This window comes from Rosa rugosa, chromosome 7, assembly GCF_958449725.1.
Source record: "Rosa rugosa chromosome 7, drRosRugo1.1, whole genome shotgun sequence".
Taxonomy (NCBI): domain Eukaryota; kingdom Viridiplantae; phylum Streptophyta; class Magnoliopsida; order Rosales; family Rosaceae; genus Rosa; species Rosa rugosa.
In genome coordinates this window covers 10588557-10603295 of record NC_084826.1, presented here as the reverse complement: position 1 = coordinate 10603295, position 14739 = coordinate 10588557, and the positions used below count along the sequence as shown (strand labels likewise).

General features: G+C 39.1%; 1 protein-coding gene and 3 pseudogenes across 1 annotated transcript in view; all 4 read right to left on the bottom strand.

The window, feature by feature from the left end:
- The window catches only part of LOC133723640 (uncharacterized), a 22868-nt gene extending 8744 nt beyond the window's left edge, over positions 1 to 14124 (bottom strand). The window contains exon 1 of the mRNA XM_062150532.1: positions 13622 to 14124. Coding sequence (XP_062006516.1) covers positions 13622 to 13670 — 49 coding nt within the window. The 5' untranslated portion in view covers positions 13671 to 14124. The remainder of the gene's footprint in view (positions 1 to 13621) is intronic.
- LOC133719777 (uncharacterized) lies at positions 295 to 4735 on the bottom strand (annotated as a pseudogene).
- LOC133719776 (L-type lectin-domain containing receptor kinase IV.1-like) lies at positions 5436 to 8584 on the bottom strand (annotated as a pseudogene).
- LOC133720759 (uncharacterized) lies at positions 11257 to 13206 on the bottom strand (annotated as a pseudogene).
- Positions 14125 to 14739: the final 615 nt, after the last annotated feature.

Here is a 14739-nt window from a genome sequence, read left to right as displayed (position 1 = left end):
TGTCTCCCAATTGGAGCCATTTTGTTTTGGCTCTTTGGGCCCAAAACATTTCTTCCTCTTTATAGAGGGATTCTAATTGGAACATTAAGTTCTGTTCCTGCTGTACAAGGAATGAAGAAGGATTAGTGTTTAGAGAACTTTGAATAGACTGTAACTGTCCAAGGAGGTCTTTCATTTTGTGGAAAATATTTCTAAACACAGAAAAATTCCATTCTTTAGCTAAAGCTTGAAAGGCATTAACTTTAGATACAAAATTTTCAGCAGCAGTTCCAGTAGTGGCAGTTAGCCAAGAAGCATTAACAATGTTCTTAAAATCATTATGATGAAGCCACATAGCTTCAAGTCTAAAAGTTTTCCACTTCTTGGTAGTACAGGCATTGAAAGAAAGGTAAATTGGTCCATGGTCAGAACCAGAAATAGGCAAAGTTATTTTAATACAATCAATCTTTGGTAACTACATATATTCCATTTTTAAAGAAAAATATTTAATTACAAATTATTCTAAAAAACTCTACAGGAGACTTTTCTTTCATCTTAAAGAACAATATATCATCTCTCTTGGTCCATCACCGAACTGCAAAATGCGCGTTCTCCTGCAAGCGGCAAATGGGCAAGTCAGCTTACTTGGCTAGAAATAATCACTATGGTTTCACAGAGTATGGATGCTTCTGGGACTAATGCACAAACAATATGAGGGTATAAAGACTATGGTTTCACAGAGTGTGCGTGCTTCTTGAACTAAAGGAAATTTACTGGAAAGGACTATCAACTACAGAATAAACAAGACAAGAAATACATTCTGTTCTCTAACGTTTAGAACACCAGCTTTTTCAATGCCACCAGATATGCAATTAACAACAAGTATTTGCTCATGTTTAAAAAATAATAATAATAAATAAAAAAATTTAAAAAAATAAGTATTTGCCTTACGAAGAAGACTTGCGATTGTTGGAGCCTGGTGTGTAACAGATTTGGTTTGTAGTGCTGTAGCACATCTGGCATTCTGCAAAAAGAGTAGCAAAATCAAGAGAAAAAAATGTAATACAAAATCAAGGCAAAGCTAGTCCATATGTAGCATGTTTATTGCAATACAACTAGAGTTGCACCGCCCATAAGCATCAGTACAATTTGTAAAAGGTATGACTAATTCCAGGATAAATTGAAGCCAATCAACAATCCTACTTAAGTAAAAAGCATTTTCAAAAAGAGATGAAACAGAAAATGAGAAAATGCAGTAACAAACTAACCAAAGCAGAAGCACATATTACAGAAGCACTGCATTTGACTAGACCCCGCGATTGGTATGATTGGTTTTATTGTCTCAAGTGACAACCCTCCACCAATCCCCACCGGTCTCACCTGAAAATGTACCAATCTTCTATCAACACAAGCTCTTCTTGAACCAGACCCATAAAACCCAGCTGGTTTATGTCTTTGACCTGCTGAACCTACCGCATACAAAGAAAGATCATACAGTACTTATATCTCATATATCAGCAAACTGAAAATCGGAGTAAAACCACATTCTAACCACCCACACTTGAATGGAAGAAATTCTTCCGAGAGACTGTTGTTGTACCCGTAAATGAACCCCCGTAAAGCGAAATAGGCACAAGGAAAGAGCAATAGGCCAGACCAACCTACAAAAACAAACCAATTCCTTCGTAAGTCATTGATCCTATTATGAAAAGAAATACAAACATCTAGGTTGTTAAACCGACACCTACTTAGAAATTTAATTTGATATCCTTTTTTCCACTTTCAAAATAGCATTTTCAGTAGTTACAAAATCAAAAGATTAATTTCAATATAACTCAATAATAAAAAAGAAAGGAAAATCTTGCCATTACTTGAGCAAACTGATAAAACTACTGCCAATTGTAAACTCAAAAGCAACACAAATCAGTTACTCATCAGTATGTTCTGTACTCAAGCTACGATTATCAACAAAAGCTTCTGCCCTTTATATATAAAGCATTCAAGAGCTCAATATATTTATATAAGAGAAACCTACTCAACATGTAATCCCAGATTTGACACAATTTTGCAATACCAAATATATCTTATACAACAGAATTGAGTGAACCTACAAAAGCATACTCTTCAAAAAAGAAACATATATTTTTAAGAGACAAAACCATAATACAACAACTAATATGAAGCAGCAAGTAGATTAGACAATGTTTCAAATTACGCAACTTTCCTCCTACCAATTGCTACTAAATGAATTTCTTTTCACAAGCAGTCAGAGTATCTGGGTCTTCATCATGCATCCAAATTTTAAGTTCACCCATAAACTAAATATGAAAAAAAAAATACATCTAACTTGTAAATAATTACATCTACACACCAGTCATATAGCAACCCAGAAAAGCCAGAATTTTAAGAATAATTAATCTACACCGCAAAATCCATCAAAGTAGCTTAAGAAATCAGAATGCATATTCAACCCATCTTCCATTTCACATAAAGTAAAAGAATCTAGACAGAAACAGTCCACTAAGCAAGTGAATAACAAAAGATGCAGCATCACACTGTAAACAAGTGGAAAACGAAGAGTAAAAACCCAGACCATATAAAATCTAAAAATAACAGAAATTTAAAAATCTAGAATTGAATTCAAGGAAAGACAATACTGAAGATAATGCCAAGAATCATAGAGAAAGAACTAAACTTCCCAGTATTTCACTATTTCTCACTTAATAAAAAATTCACGATCAAATGCATGATTTCATATCACCTCGAAGTCACTAGTATATGGTAATCACCACACAGCCCGTGAAGTACCATTACTAACACAAACGAATCTACAGATTGTTAACGTCTACCATGCTTGTACAACAGAGAGTATATGTATGACAAATACTATTGCAGTTCGTAGGACGAAAAACTGAATCCTAATCTTCCCTCATTTGTGTATTTCAGCTCAAGCTTCTGGAACGGGCTGCAGGTTGGTTCAAATAGCATTTCAGTCAATGTACTAATGAGGTGATAAAAGTAAACCCAGAAAACAGTGAATGGTATTAAAAGTGATAGTTTACTTCCTAAGCATAAGCACATCCCCATCATAAATAGAAGAAATCAATAGCATTCTATATTTTGAACAAAGCAAAGAGTTACAATACGTCATATTCATAGACCAACAACAAAATGAAGGAAAGCTACCTGCTATTAGGATCATAATAGAAGCCGTTGATGGAGCCTACATGAGAAACACACATAGTAAAAGCCGGCTATAGTCAAACCACAGTCTGTGCCAACATTCACAAAGTATTGCTCCTTCCATCTCTGCACCAGCAAATCAAAGAACTCAATTTCATTTGACGTTTGATTTTTGCTGATTGACAGGTGATAATAAAGCATTTAGACCAGTTACCAACTTACCATGAATATGTATGGATAGTTGCTGAGATCTAATGATTTGCCACCATCAACTTCCACTTGGCTCTGTAAAATGTGGAATTAGCTAGGAGACAACATTAATTAAGACTCCTTAGCTTACCAATAGAGCAGAAAAAGAAGGAAATTTGGTCCAGTGCCTTATATCATCATCTTGTCTGTCACAAGTTACACAAACATTTGATTGTTATTCACCATCACAACTAGCTAAATATGCGTCCTTTCTCAATTGTAGATAAAAGAACAAAAAGCCATACGTTGCTTCCCACTTCTCAGTGAAGAAAGTATAATTCTTGGTGTCAACAATCTCCCCTTCCCAAAAGGTGACGACCTACCACACAATGAAAAGAAAGTAAATGCTCAATGAAGGCTTCCTATGATGAAGATACAACAGTTTCTTTTGAATCGAGATAACATTAGTCAATACATTGATGATAATGCAGAAAATAGAGAAATAAAAGATAAAACAGAATAAAGTTCAATTCACTTTATGTCGAAGAGGTTGGGGGTGGAGAAACAAACAACTAGATAGCAATATCCAACAAAAAAGTGGTACCTCGAATTAATATGCAAGAGTGACTTGTATGCATATTTAAGCATGTTGTCTAACTTAATTCCAAACCCAAAGGAAATATAAAGAAAACCTAACTATGCTATGAGACACGCAGTTTTCAGCAATTAAATGGATACGAAGAGGCAAAGGGGCAGTGAGTGAAAGACTGAAAAATTCAAAATCAGGCAAACTAAATCGGCTGCAGCACCCAGTAAGAGGTTGGCCATCTAATATAATTCTATTGCAAGATAGAGTCCAGACAATCACAGCGCTATGGAAATGGAAACACCAATGCACTACAAATCTCCTTACATAAAGCCTTCCTAGACCACTATCTCAACAGATGTCGTATACACCAGTTCCATAACAAACTCCGCAGCTGCTTAACTAATTGACTGTTGTTAATGAATATATTGAAGCAAATCTTATACTAAAACATTGACATGAGGACCGACAATCAGCAAGGAAAAGAGTTTCTTACTGGTGTGTCAGCCATGGGAACATTAAGTGCTTCCATGGTTCCACACAGATAACCATTCTCAAGATCACACCCTTGTATCCGAACATTTACTCTCCAAGTTTCATCTTTTTGCAGACTCGAAACAGAATAACAGAATAACAGAATCATTAACTTAATGCTACAATAACATACCAGCAGTGCTACAATTCAATTCCCCATTTCCCAGAATAGATAATCATTACCAATTTGATCAAAATCACAGGGATTCCAATTTCACAAAGACATCAAGAAATATAGGAATTCCAAAAGCCAGGGAGAAAGAGAGAAACCTGGCCGACGCTTAAAAGTGTGAAGGGCGGGGGAGTTTGAACCTTCAAAAGTGATGCACATATAGAATATGAGGAAGGCAACTCTTGGTAGCAACACCCATCTCCACAGCAGCTCGCCAACAAACACATACTTGGTTCCCCAAGGTAATCCGATATGCATAGCCTTTGTAAAATCAATAGCAAGATTTCTTGTGGGAGACCATTAGACCACCTCTCATCTGCCTTTGAATCAGAGTAGTAGTAGTAGTATTTTCTGACCACTCTTCTAATTTTAATCAGCATCACTCTGAGCTTGCGGCCAGTAAGTTCCCGTCTGCACTTGGGACAAAGCAAGAGTATTGTGTACACCACACAAACAATAGCAAGTACTCGACACACAATGAAGACAAGATTTCTAATAGTGAATTCTCATAGTCCACACTGATTCCGTTATCGATATTAACCGCCACATCATCCACAGTGATGGAGCCAGGTAACAGATAATTAAACTAATGAAGACAAGAAGATTGAACATTTTCAGCAAACACAACAAATTGGTTTAAGAGAGAGCTTGAACAGAATGATATTCTGAACAAGGAGTATGATGATATAATTGATGTGGATGCACGCAGCAAAGAAAATCAAAATTAGTTAGCTAGGATTCATAAACTCATAAAGGAGTATAAAGTTAGCTGAATATACATTAGCTATGATATGGGGTTTATATGGGGTTTATATAGGGTTTATTAGCCACATATGAGTACGCTACAATACAAATTAGGAAACTATTCATGAGATGAACACTTTTGCAAGAACAGATTACAAGCATTACAACTTCAGAAAGGCATACAAATTAGGGAAATAGACACTGTACCAAATAGTCCAGATTTCAGCAAGAGTACCGCTTTTCTGTGAAATTCAGCGGGAAAGAAAGACAGCGGTGATACATGAATGTTGAGAAGATGCGGCGAAGATTTTCAATTGGTTTCCCATTACTTAAAAAAGGCTATAAGAAATAATAAACTTTCAGAGGTGTTTACATATGCAAGTAGTATGGCTTTTGATTCCAAGTTTGTGAACAAATATATACTTATTGCTTGGAATCAACGACCACCTGAAAGTAGTGCCGACTCTGGAACATATGATGAATGGGAGAACTTATTGCCTAAAGAAGACTGATATGACTTAGCATAGTCATCAAAACCTTCACGGTGTCCAACCATTAAGCCACTAGAAGAAAGCCTGAGGAGTGACAGTTCCGGCAAAGCAACATCACCAGCCAAGTACTGAACGACTTGTCGCATGCTTGGCCTTGCCGCTGGCTCCGAATGAGAGCACAAAAGCCCAAGCTTCAACACCAACTCCACTTCCTCGGCTACAAAATCATTACCAACGCTCTGATCTCTTGCCTCAAGGATGTTACTCCTATTCCAACAAGAAAACACCCAATCAACCAAAATCACATCTTCTGGACCCTGTGTCTTAATTGGCCTTTTTCCGCAAGCAACTTCGAGCAAAAATGTCCCAAAAGCAAACACGTCGGTCCTCATGGTGGCCCGACCTGTTCTTGCGTACTCTGGAGCTAGGTACCCGAGTGTTCCAACCATATGAGTAGTTTGAGGGTCTGTTCCATGGTTGTATAATCTTGCAAGCCCAAAATCTCCTAGCCTTCCATTCAAATCCCCATCTAGCAACACATTACTGGCCTTCACATCTCTATGAATCACAACTTGTTCCCATTCTTCATGAAGATAGAACAGCCCTGAAGCCACACCTTTGATGACTTTAAACCTCTGGCTCCAATTAAGGGTCACCTCAGGTTGATCAAAGAGGTATTTGTCCAAGCTTCCATTAGGCATGTAGTCATAGACCAAAAGCAGCTCCCCTTTTCGCCTGCAAGCAAAGGCATTAAACATCCGTGTTAAAGGAAATATTTGTATACAAATGCTTATAGTGTCTCAAAATGTTTAAACTGTCAAGGAATGCAAATTAACACTTTATCATATATGGCCAAAATTCGCACATGGAGAGACAAACATATCTAAATATACATAATTTGATCACATCTCGTGAAAACTCCGCACTAAGGTTGTGATAACATGACTTGAAGATTTTAGAGAAGAATAAGTAAGCAATATATCATTGCTATTTAACACTGGAGCTTAACATCAGAAATATAAATATGAAGAGAGTTGTATGAAGAAAAAAAAAATACTAAAATGTACTGAAGTAAAACAGAGAACTAGAGAAATTTGGTGAATATATTATCAAAATTTAAAGACCATACCTGCAATATCCCAACAGCTGTACTAAATTCCGGTGACGAAGCCGGCCAATACTAGCAATTTCTGCTACAAATTCCTTCATCCCCTGTCTTGATTCATGTGATACCCTCTTCACTGCAACCTCAATTTTAGAGGAGGGTAATAAACCTCTATAAACTTTACCAAATCCCCCAGTTCCCAAAATCTCCTTTTCCCTAAACCCTTTGGTGGCTATATACAATTCTTTGTACTTAAACCTCTGAGGACCATATTCTAGCTCCCAATCTTCAAGCACTTCTGCAAACTTGCTCTTCCTATTTATGACATAAAGCACCCCAGAAACCACTAGCAAAACCAAACTCACGGAAATCAGAGGCACACCAAAGGTGAAAAGCATGGACCTCTTTTTACCTGCAATGCTAGGCAACTTGGGAAGTCTGGAAGCTATAAGGTCTTGAGCTTGGCCATTCATCCTAAAGCTCCAACCCACTACATAATGGGATGTGAGGAACGGACCAGTTGAAGAGGAAAAGCCAACATACATGGTTTTGTTGAGAATTGGGGAAAGGTCATATTTCAAAGACAAAAGTGGAGTTGGGGGTTTAGTTGCAACAGCAATTGGAGCCATAGTAACTTCAATTTGCTTGTTGGTACCATCGTATTCAATCCAAACTCTCATTTCCTTACGACTGATAAGAGTCAGGTTGTTGAAGTACCGACCATCAAAATAACCAGCTGGAGCAGCTTCGACAGAGTGCAAGCCATTGATGTCTATCCCAACATGGTTTTCATTGATGTCACTGAATTCCGCGTTCTGGATCGTGTCAAGCTCCACAGCAAAAACATGATTGGTGAAATTCCCATTGTTGGAGACGTTGAACAGGCCCAGGTACTGGTTCGCCAGAGCTCCGGGGAGGCCTCTCGTCGGAGCGATGACAAAGACGATTCCATGGCCGCTGAAAGTAGTGTACTCTGATTGGATGGCAAAGACAAAGTTGGTGGAGAAGGAGAAGGCGGTGTCGTTCTCTGAGTTCTTGAAGGTTACTGGGTTAGGGTAGAAGGCATGACCACTTCTATCATTTCTCTCTTTGGTGTGGTTCGTAAGCTTCAAGAGACCTTTTGGTGTGATCTCTGCTATGCCGTCTAGACTGAGATTAAGACCATTGAAACCAGAATTGTAGATGAAATTGAGGTCTTGGGCTTCTGCTGGTACCAGACTGACAAGTAGTACTAGTAGAACAGAAAGCTTGACAAACATGGCTTGGATAGGCGTCTGTGAAGTTTATCGGTCAACGCATCTGGCCGATATCCGAGAAGAGTATATTCACAACTTTCACTCAAACAGTATTTCATCAACAAAACCTCATAAAAGAAACCACAAACACCAAAACGGATAATATAGAAAGAAAAAAATCTGAATTCTATCGAGTTGAAGATAGAGAGGAGAAGTAGAAAGAGAAGCAAAACTAGCATCCATTTCTCTATTAGAGTTGCAGCTCATCCTATCAAACGAAGAAGACGACACAAACGAGCTCACAAAGTCATCAAACCCGGCTACATGGGACCCCACTAGGCGGTCTCAGCTCGGCTCCTCCGGAATCTCAACCTCCCCCCATCCAAATACCTCATCACAAATCTCATATTGGGCCCATGGGCCGAGCACATCAACCCCAACTTCACCACCATCACCACCTCCCTCTCATCATAAACCCCATCAAGTATCTTCCCCTCTTTAAACCTATTCCAAACCCAGTCCACCAAAACCAACTCCTCGGGCTTCGCATTCAACCCGTACTCGCCTTCCCGGTTTTGGGCAACTCCGGAGCCGAATAAGAATTAAAACTATGATTAAGATCATGTGACATAAACGAGTGAAGTTAAAAAGTCTGCTAAAAATTGTTTCAACTTCAAACTATGACGCTCTCTTCTCTCTCGAGACAAACCCTAAGGTCGAAACCGGCCTTGAGTGGCGGCGGCGGCGGCACCGCAAAATTTCTGACTCTCGGCAGAGAGGTTTCTCAGCCACGTTGTGGCTCTGCATCTTGGATTTGGAAGGGCGGCGACGTCTCTCTTTCTTCTCCCTTCCTTGGTGACGGCAGTGCTTGGCTCCGACGTCCCTTGAATCTATGTTTGGATCCGTTTTGTCTACTAGATGGATCGGATATGCTGCAGGCAGCCATCTTGGCTGAGATGGCGCGGGTTTCATTGCCTTCAACCTCGTCGGCGGTAGGCAGGGCAGGGCTATTCGTGGCCGTATTTGGGTTAGGTGATGTGGGACAGGGAATCGGTGATGACTGGATTGTTCAGGCCGGCTTGGATTCAGATCCGATCACATGGGAGGCTGAGGATGACGTGATCGGTGGTGAACCGGATTCCCTTTTGGCGGCAATGATTGCAGCTGGGCTGCAATTAGACTGGGACGGTGATGATGGTGACCTTTCTCCTATTCTGGACGGCGGCGAAGGGAAAGGCTGTGGCGGCAGTGGTGGTGGTGGTCCTGCTGAGGGTGGCGGCTGTTTGGTCGCTAGGAATGCTAGGGTTTGTTTCTGGGCTCTAAGACTGTTGGGCCTGGAGTGGACTTCTGCTCATGGTTGGAGTCTTTGGGCTTGCTTTTGGACGGTGGACTTCCTGTGTGTTGTATGGGTCTCTTGCTGGGCTATGTTTGACTGGGGATTCTCAAGTTGGGCTGCTCTGATGAATGAAGATGGAGTGGATGATGATACGTCATCCTCTACTCCTAATTTTATTTAATTTTTGATCTTGGTCGCAGAAACCAGTAGCTCTGAAGGTTTTTTATTCCTGCTTCGGAATTTCTAGGTTTTTGTTTGAAATAATGGCGCGTGAACTTCCTAAAAGGTGGGTGTACTGGGGGTATACTGGGTTCTTGTTCTTGGTTAGAATAGGAGTCTTAGGGTGCTCTGAGGAACGATTCTTTCTGTCGACCCCATAGGGGTGTTTCGTTTTTGTACTGCTTGCTGAATCAATATAATGGGCTGACCTTTTTTGATCAAAAAAAAAAAAGATCATGTGACATAAAAATGTATGATATACATGTTGAAAGCATATTGGTTGGTGAGAGAAAACAAAATAAATCATATTATGACCTAAATCTAATTCTATCCATTATATTTGCAAATACATGACCGATTTCTAGCGACGACGGAGAACTGCGGTGCATATCAAAGGCTTATCACTCTTAATTAGCTGCCCAATCCACATCAGACTCCTGGTGGTAAGTGGCTGAAGGATCCGAGAGGGCTTTTAATTCGATGCTTCTTTGTTTGTCTGCATTTGGAATGGGCTGGCGGCGGTACGAGAGGAAAGAGACGGATGATCAGCTTTGGCCGATTGTGGGATGTGGCGGAGGATCGTTTTTGTCCCCAGAACAAGACGATGACGATTTGTTATTCAAGCACCGAGGTGGTCCGTCTCCGATTTGCAGGTACGGGGATAAATTCTAGCCTGGTGGTCCGTCTCCGATCTTATCATACATTTTTATGATACATTTTTATATCATACATTTTTTACAGATATTTCTTTACTTTATTAGAGATATATCCCAAAATTCTTCACTTTATCCGGGATATATCATAAATATCTAATATATCGCGGATATTTGACGATGTCAGAGAAATTTCGGGGGAAAAGGTAGAAGATAAGATATTAACCCCGTAAGATATATCAACCCGTCCAAAAATGAAGATATCAGGAGATATATCGGAAATATCGTAGATATTTCAATCCTTGATTATACCAGAACACTTTACACTTTCGAGTTTTTATTTTTCTAAGTATAAAGTTTTGGTATCATGTTTTTGGAAATATTCATAAAAGAATGCCAATAAATAAAATGTTTGATAAGGAAATGAGTTTAAAGCAATAGGTTGCAATTCACTATTTGCAGATGATGCTGCAGAGGTATGGTGTTGAACCATCTTCTTGTTCAGCAGCCCTTCCAATCGATGTGTTTCTCTTTCTAAGGCATATATATATTCATAAGCCCTTGAATCAGGTAAACCACAAGGTCCAACTATTTTGCTAAAGAAAAAGAAGAAATTACTGATTAAGTTGTTCATCCTTGAACCCTGAACTACTGCCTAGTAGAGCCTATAAGACGATAGTATTCCTTACTGTAGTAGTTTTACACGCTTAGTGGCAGCACGGGCTAAGCCCAATTCTCTTTACTTGTAATATTCTGGGCTTGACATCCCCAATTACTGCTTACTAGGGCGTCCCTTGTAGGCACCGGAGAAAATTAAATGCTAAACATACTGAAGATAATGCCAAGAATCATAGAGAAAGAACTAAACTTTCCTGTATTTCTCACTTAATCAAAAATTCACGATCAAATGCATGATTTCATATCACCTCGAAGTCACTAGTATATGGCAATCACCACCCGTGAAGTACCATTACTAACAAACGAATCTACAGATTGTTAACGTCTACCATGCTTGTACAACACAGAGTATATGTATGACAAATACTATTGCAGTTCGTAGGACGAAACACTGAATCCTAATCTTCCCTCATTTGTGGATTTTCAGCTCAAGCTTCTGGAACGGGCTGCAGATTGGTTCAAATAGCATTTCAGTCAATAAATTGCAATGTACTAATGAGGTGAAAAAGTAAAACCAGAAAACAGTGAATGGTATTAAAAGTGATAGCTTACTTCCTAAGCATAAGCACATCCCCATCATAAACAGAAGAAATCAATAGCGTTATATATTTTGAACAAAGCAAAGAGTTACAATACGTCAAATTCATAGACCAACAACAAAATGAAGGAAAGCTACCCGCTATTAGGATCATAATAGAAGCCGTTGATGGAGCCATCACTACATGAGAAACACACATAGTAAAAGCCGGCTATAGTCAAACCACAGTCTGTGCCAACATTCACAAAGTATTGCTCCTTCCATCTCTGCACCAGCAAATCAAAGAACTCAATTTCATTTGACGTTTAATTTTTGCTGATTGACAGGTGTAATAAAGCATTTAGACCAGTTACAAACTTACCATGAATATGTATGGATAGTTGCTGAGATCTAATGATTTGCCACCATCAACTTCCACTTGGCCCTGTAAAATGTGGAATTAGCTAGGAGACAACAGAACTTCAGATACGAAAGACAACATTAAGACTCCTTAGCTTAGCAAAAGAGCAGAAAAAGAAGGAAATTTGGTCCAGTGCCTTATATCACCATCGTGTCTGTCACAAGTTACACAAGCATTTGATTGTTATTCACCATCACAACTAGCTAAATATGCGTCCTTTCTCAATTGTAGATAAAAGAACAAAAGCCATACGTTGCTTCCCACTTCTCAGTGAAGAAAGTATAATTCTTGGTGTCAACAATCTCCCCTTCCCAAAAGGTGACGACCTACCACAATGAAAAGAAAGTAAATGCTCAATGAAGGCTTCCTATGATGAAGATACAACAGTTTCATTTGAATCGAGATAACATTTGATTATAATGCAGAAAATCGAGAAACAAAAGATAAAACAGATCAAAGTTCAATTCACTTTATGTCGAAGAGGTTGGGGATTGGAGAAACAAACAGCTAGATAGCAATGTCCAGAAAAAAGTGGTACCTCGAATTAATACGCAAGAGTGAGTTGCATGCATATTTAAGCATGCTGTCTAACTTAGTTCCAAACCCAAAGGAAATATAAAGAAAACCTATCTATGCTATGAGACACGCAGTTTTCAGCAATTAAATGGATACGAAGAGGCAAAGAGACGGTGAGTGAAAGACTGAAGAATTGAAAATCAGGCAAACTAAATTGGCTGCAGCACCCAACACAAAGAATGCATGCTTTGATTTAACTGTATGAAGCTGGCCATCTAATATAATTCCATTGCAAGATAGAGAGTACAGACAATCACAGCGCTATGGAAATGGAAACACCAATGGGCTACAAATCTCCTCATATAAACCCTTCAGACCACTATCTCAACAGATGTCAAGTTCCGTAACACTCCGCAGCTGCTTAACTAATTGACTGTTGTTAATGAATATATTGATACAAATCTAATACTAAAACATTGACATGAGGGCCGGCGATCAGCAAGGAATAGAGCAATTTCTTACTGGTGTGTCAGCCATGGGAACATTAAGTGCTTCCATGGTTCCGCACAGATAACCATTCTCAAGATCACACCCTTGTATCCGAACATTTACTCTCCAAGTTTCATCTTTTTGCAGACTCGAAACAGAATAACAGAATCATTAACTTAATGCTACAATAACATACCAGCAGTGCTACAATTCAATTCCCCATTTCCCAGAATAGATAATCATTACCAAACTATACAAGATCAAAAGCAGAGGGATTCCAATTTCACAGATTACAGAAGCCTAAGAAATATAACAATTACAGAAGCCAGGGGAAGAGAGAGAAACCTGGCCAACGCTTAGAAGTGTGAAGGGTGGGGGAGATGTCTGTCCGCAGTTTGAACCTTCAAGTGATGCACATATAGAATATGAGGATTTAGGATCACATTTCACAAGTGAATAGTTGTAAGAAGAAACAGTGAATAATTGGATCGTTGAATAGTTGAGGTTTGGCTAAGAACCCTAATAAGTATAAGGAATGGTTAAAGCAGTGGTGGTGTGAAATGGAGGGAAGTACCTGAATGGTGTTGAGGAGGCGCGGAGGTCTCTGCCGCTCGGACCGGCATTTCTGAGCTCAATCAATCAAATCCCAAACAGAGCCAAGGGACTCCGATTCAATACACCGTAGATTAGAAGAAGTTGACAATAGGATAATCTTTAGCCATGAATCCATGATCAGCCACCCCTCAATAGACCCAAGACAATAAACCCCCCCCCCCAAAACCTCGAGGAAATATAAAATATCACTAGCATATGATTCCAATGAAACAAGTTTCCGATTACCATCACTCACAAAGCAAGTTTGATCTTCAATGTGGAAGGAAATAATATAACGGTGGGAAGAGAGATGAGCAAAAGCCGTGGATTCGTGGAAGTTGAGGAGCAGGAAGGCAACTCTTGGTAGCAACACCTATCTCCACAGCAGCTCGCCAAGAACACATACTTGGGGAAACACAAGGTAATCCGATATGCATAGCCTTTGTAAAATCAATAGCAAGATTTCTTGTGGGAGAGACCATTAGACCACCTCTCCTCCGCCTTTGAATCAGAGTAGTAGCACTACTGTAGGCCTCATCATTTAGGGCCGGATGATGAGGCCGGACACATCCGGCCCTTGCATTAGGGCGGGCCGGCCAGCCCTATCCTTTCTCAAATAGGGTAAGATAAGGGTCATGCAAATGAAGCCCGGCCCTTTAAGCCCTAATAATTTTTTATTTTTTAAATATGTTTCTCTCGGGGGCGGATCCGTGGCCACCTAAATTATAGTTAAAATTATACTCTAATTGTAGACCATTAGATCATATAACAACTAATGGTTCAAATTAAATAATATTTTTTAATTTGAACCATTTAAGCCCGGCCCTTTAAGCCCTAATAATTTTCTATTTTTTAAATATGTTTCTCTTGGGGGCGGATCCGTGGCCACCTAAATTATAGTTAAAATTATACTCTAATTGTAGACCATTATGGTTCAAATTAAATAATATTTTTTATCGGTTTTTTTTTAATAAATGCATATTCTAAAATACAAAAAGTATAATCACTGTTTCCTTTTTTCTCACTCCTTCATTTACCGCAGGAAAAGCCCAATTTGGAATACCAAATCAAATGAGATTATCTATTTAGTCACTTTCT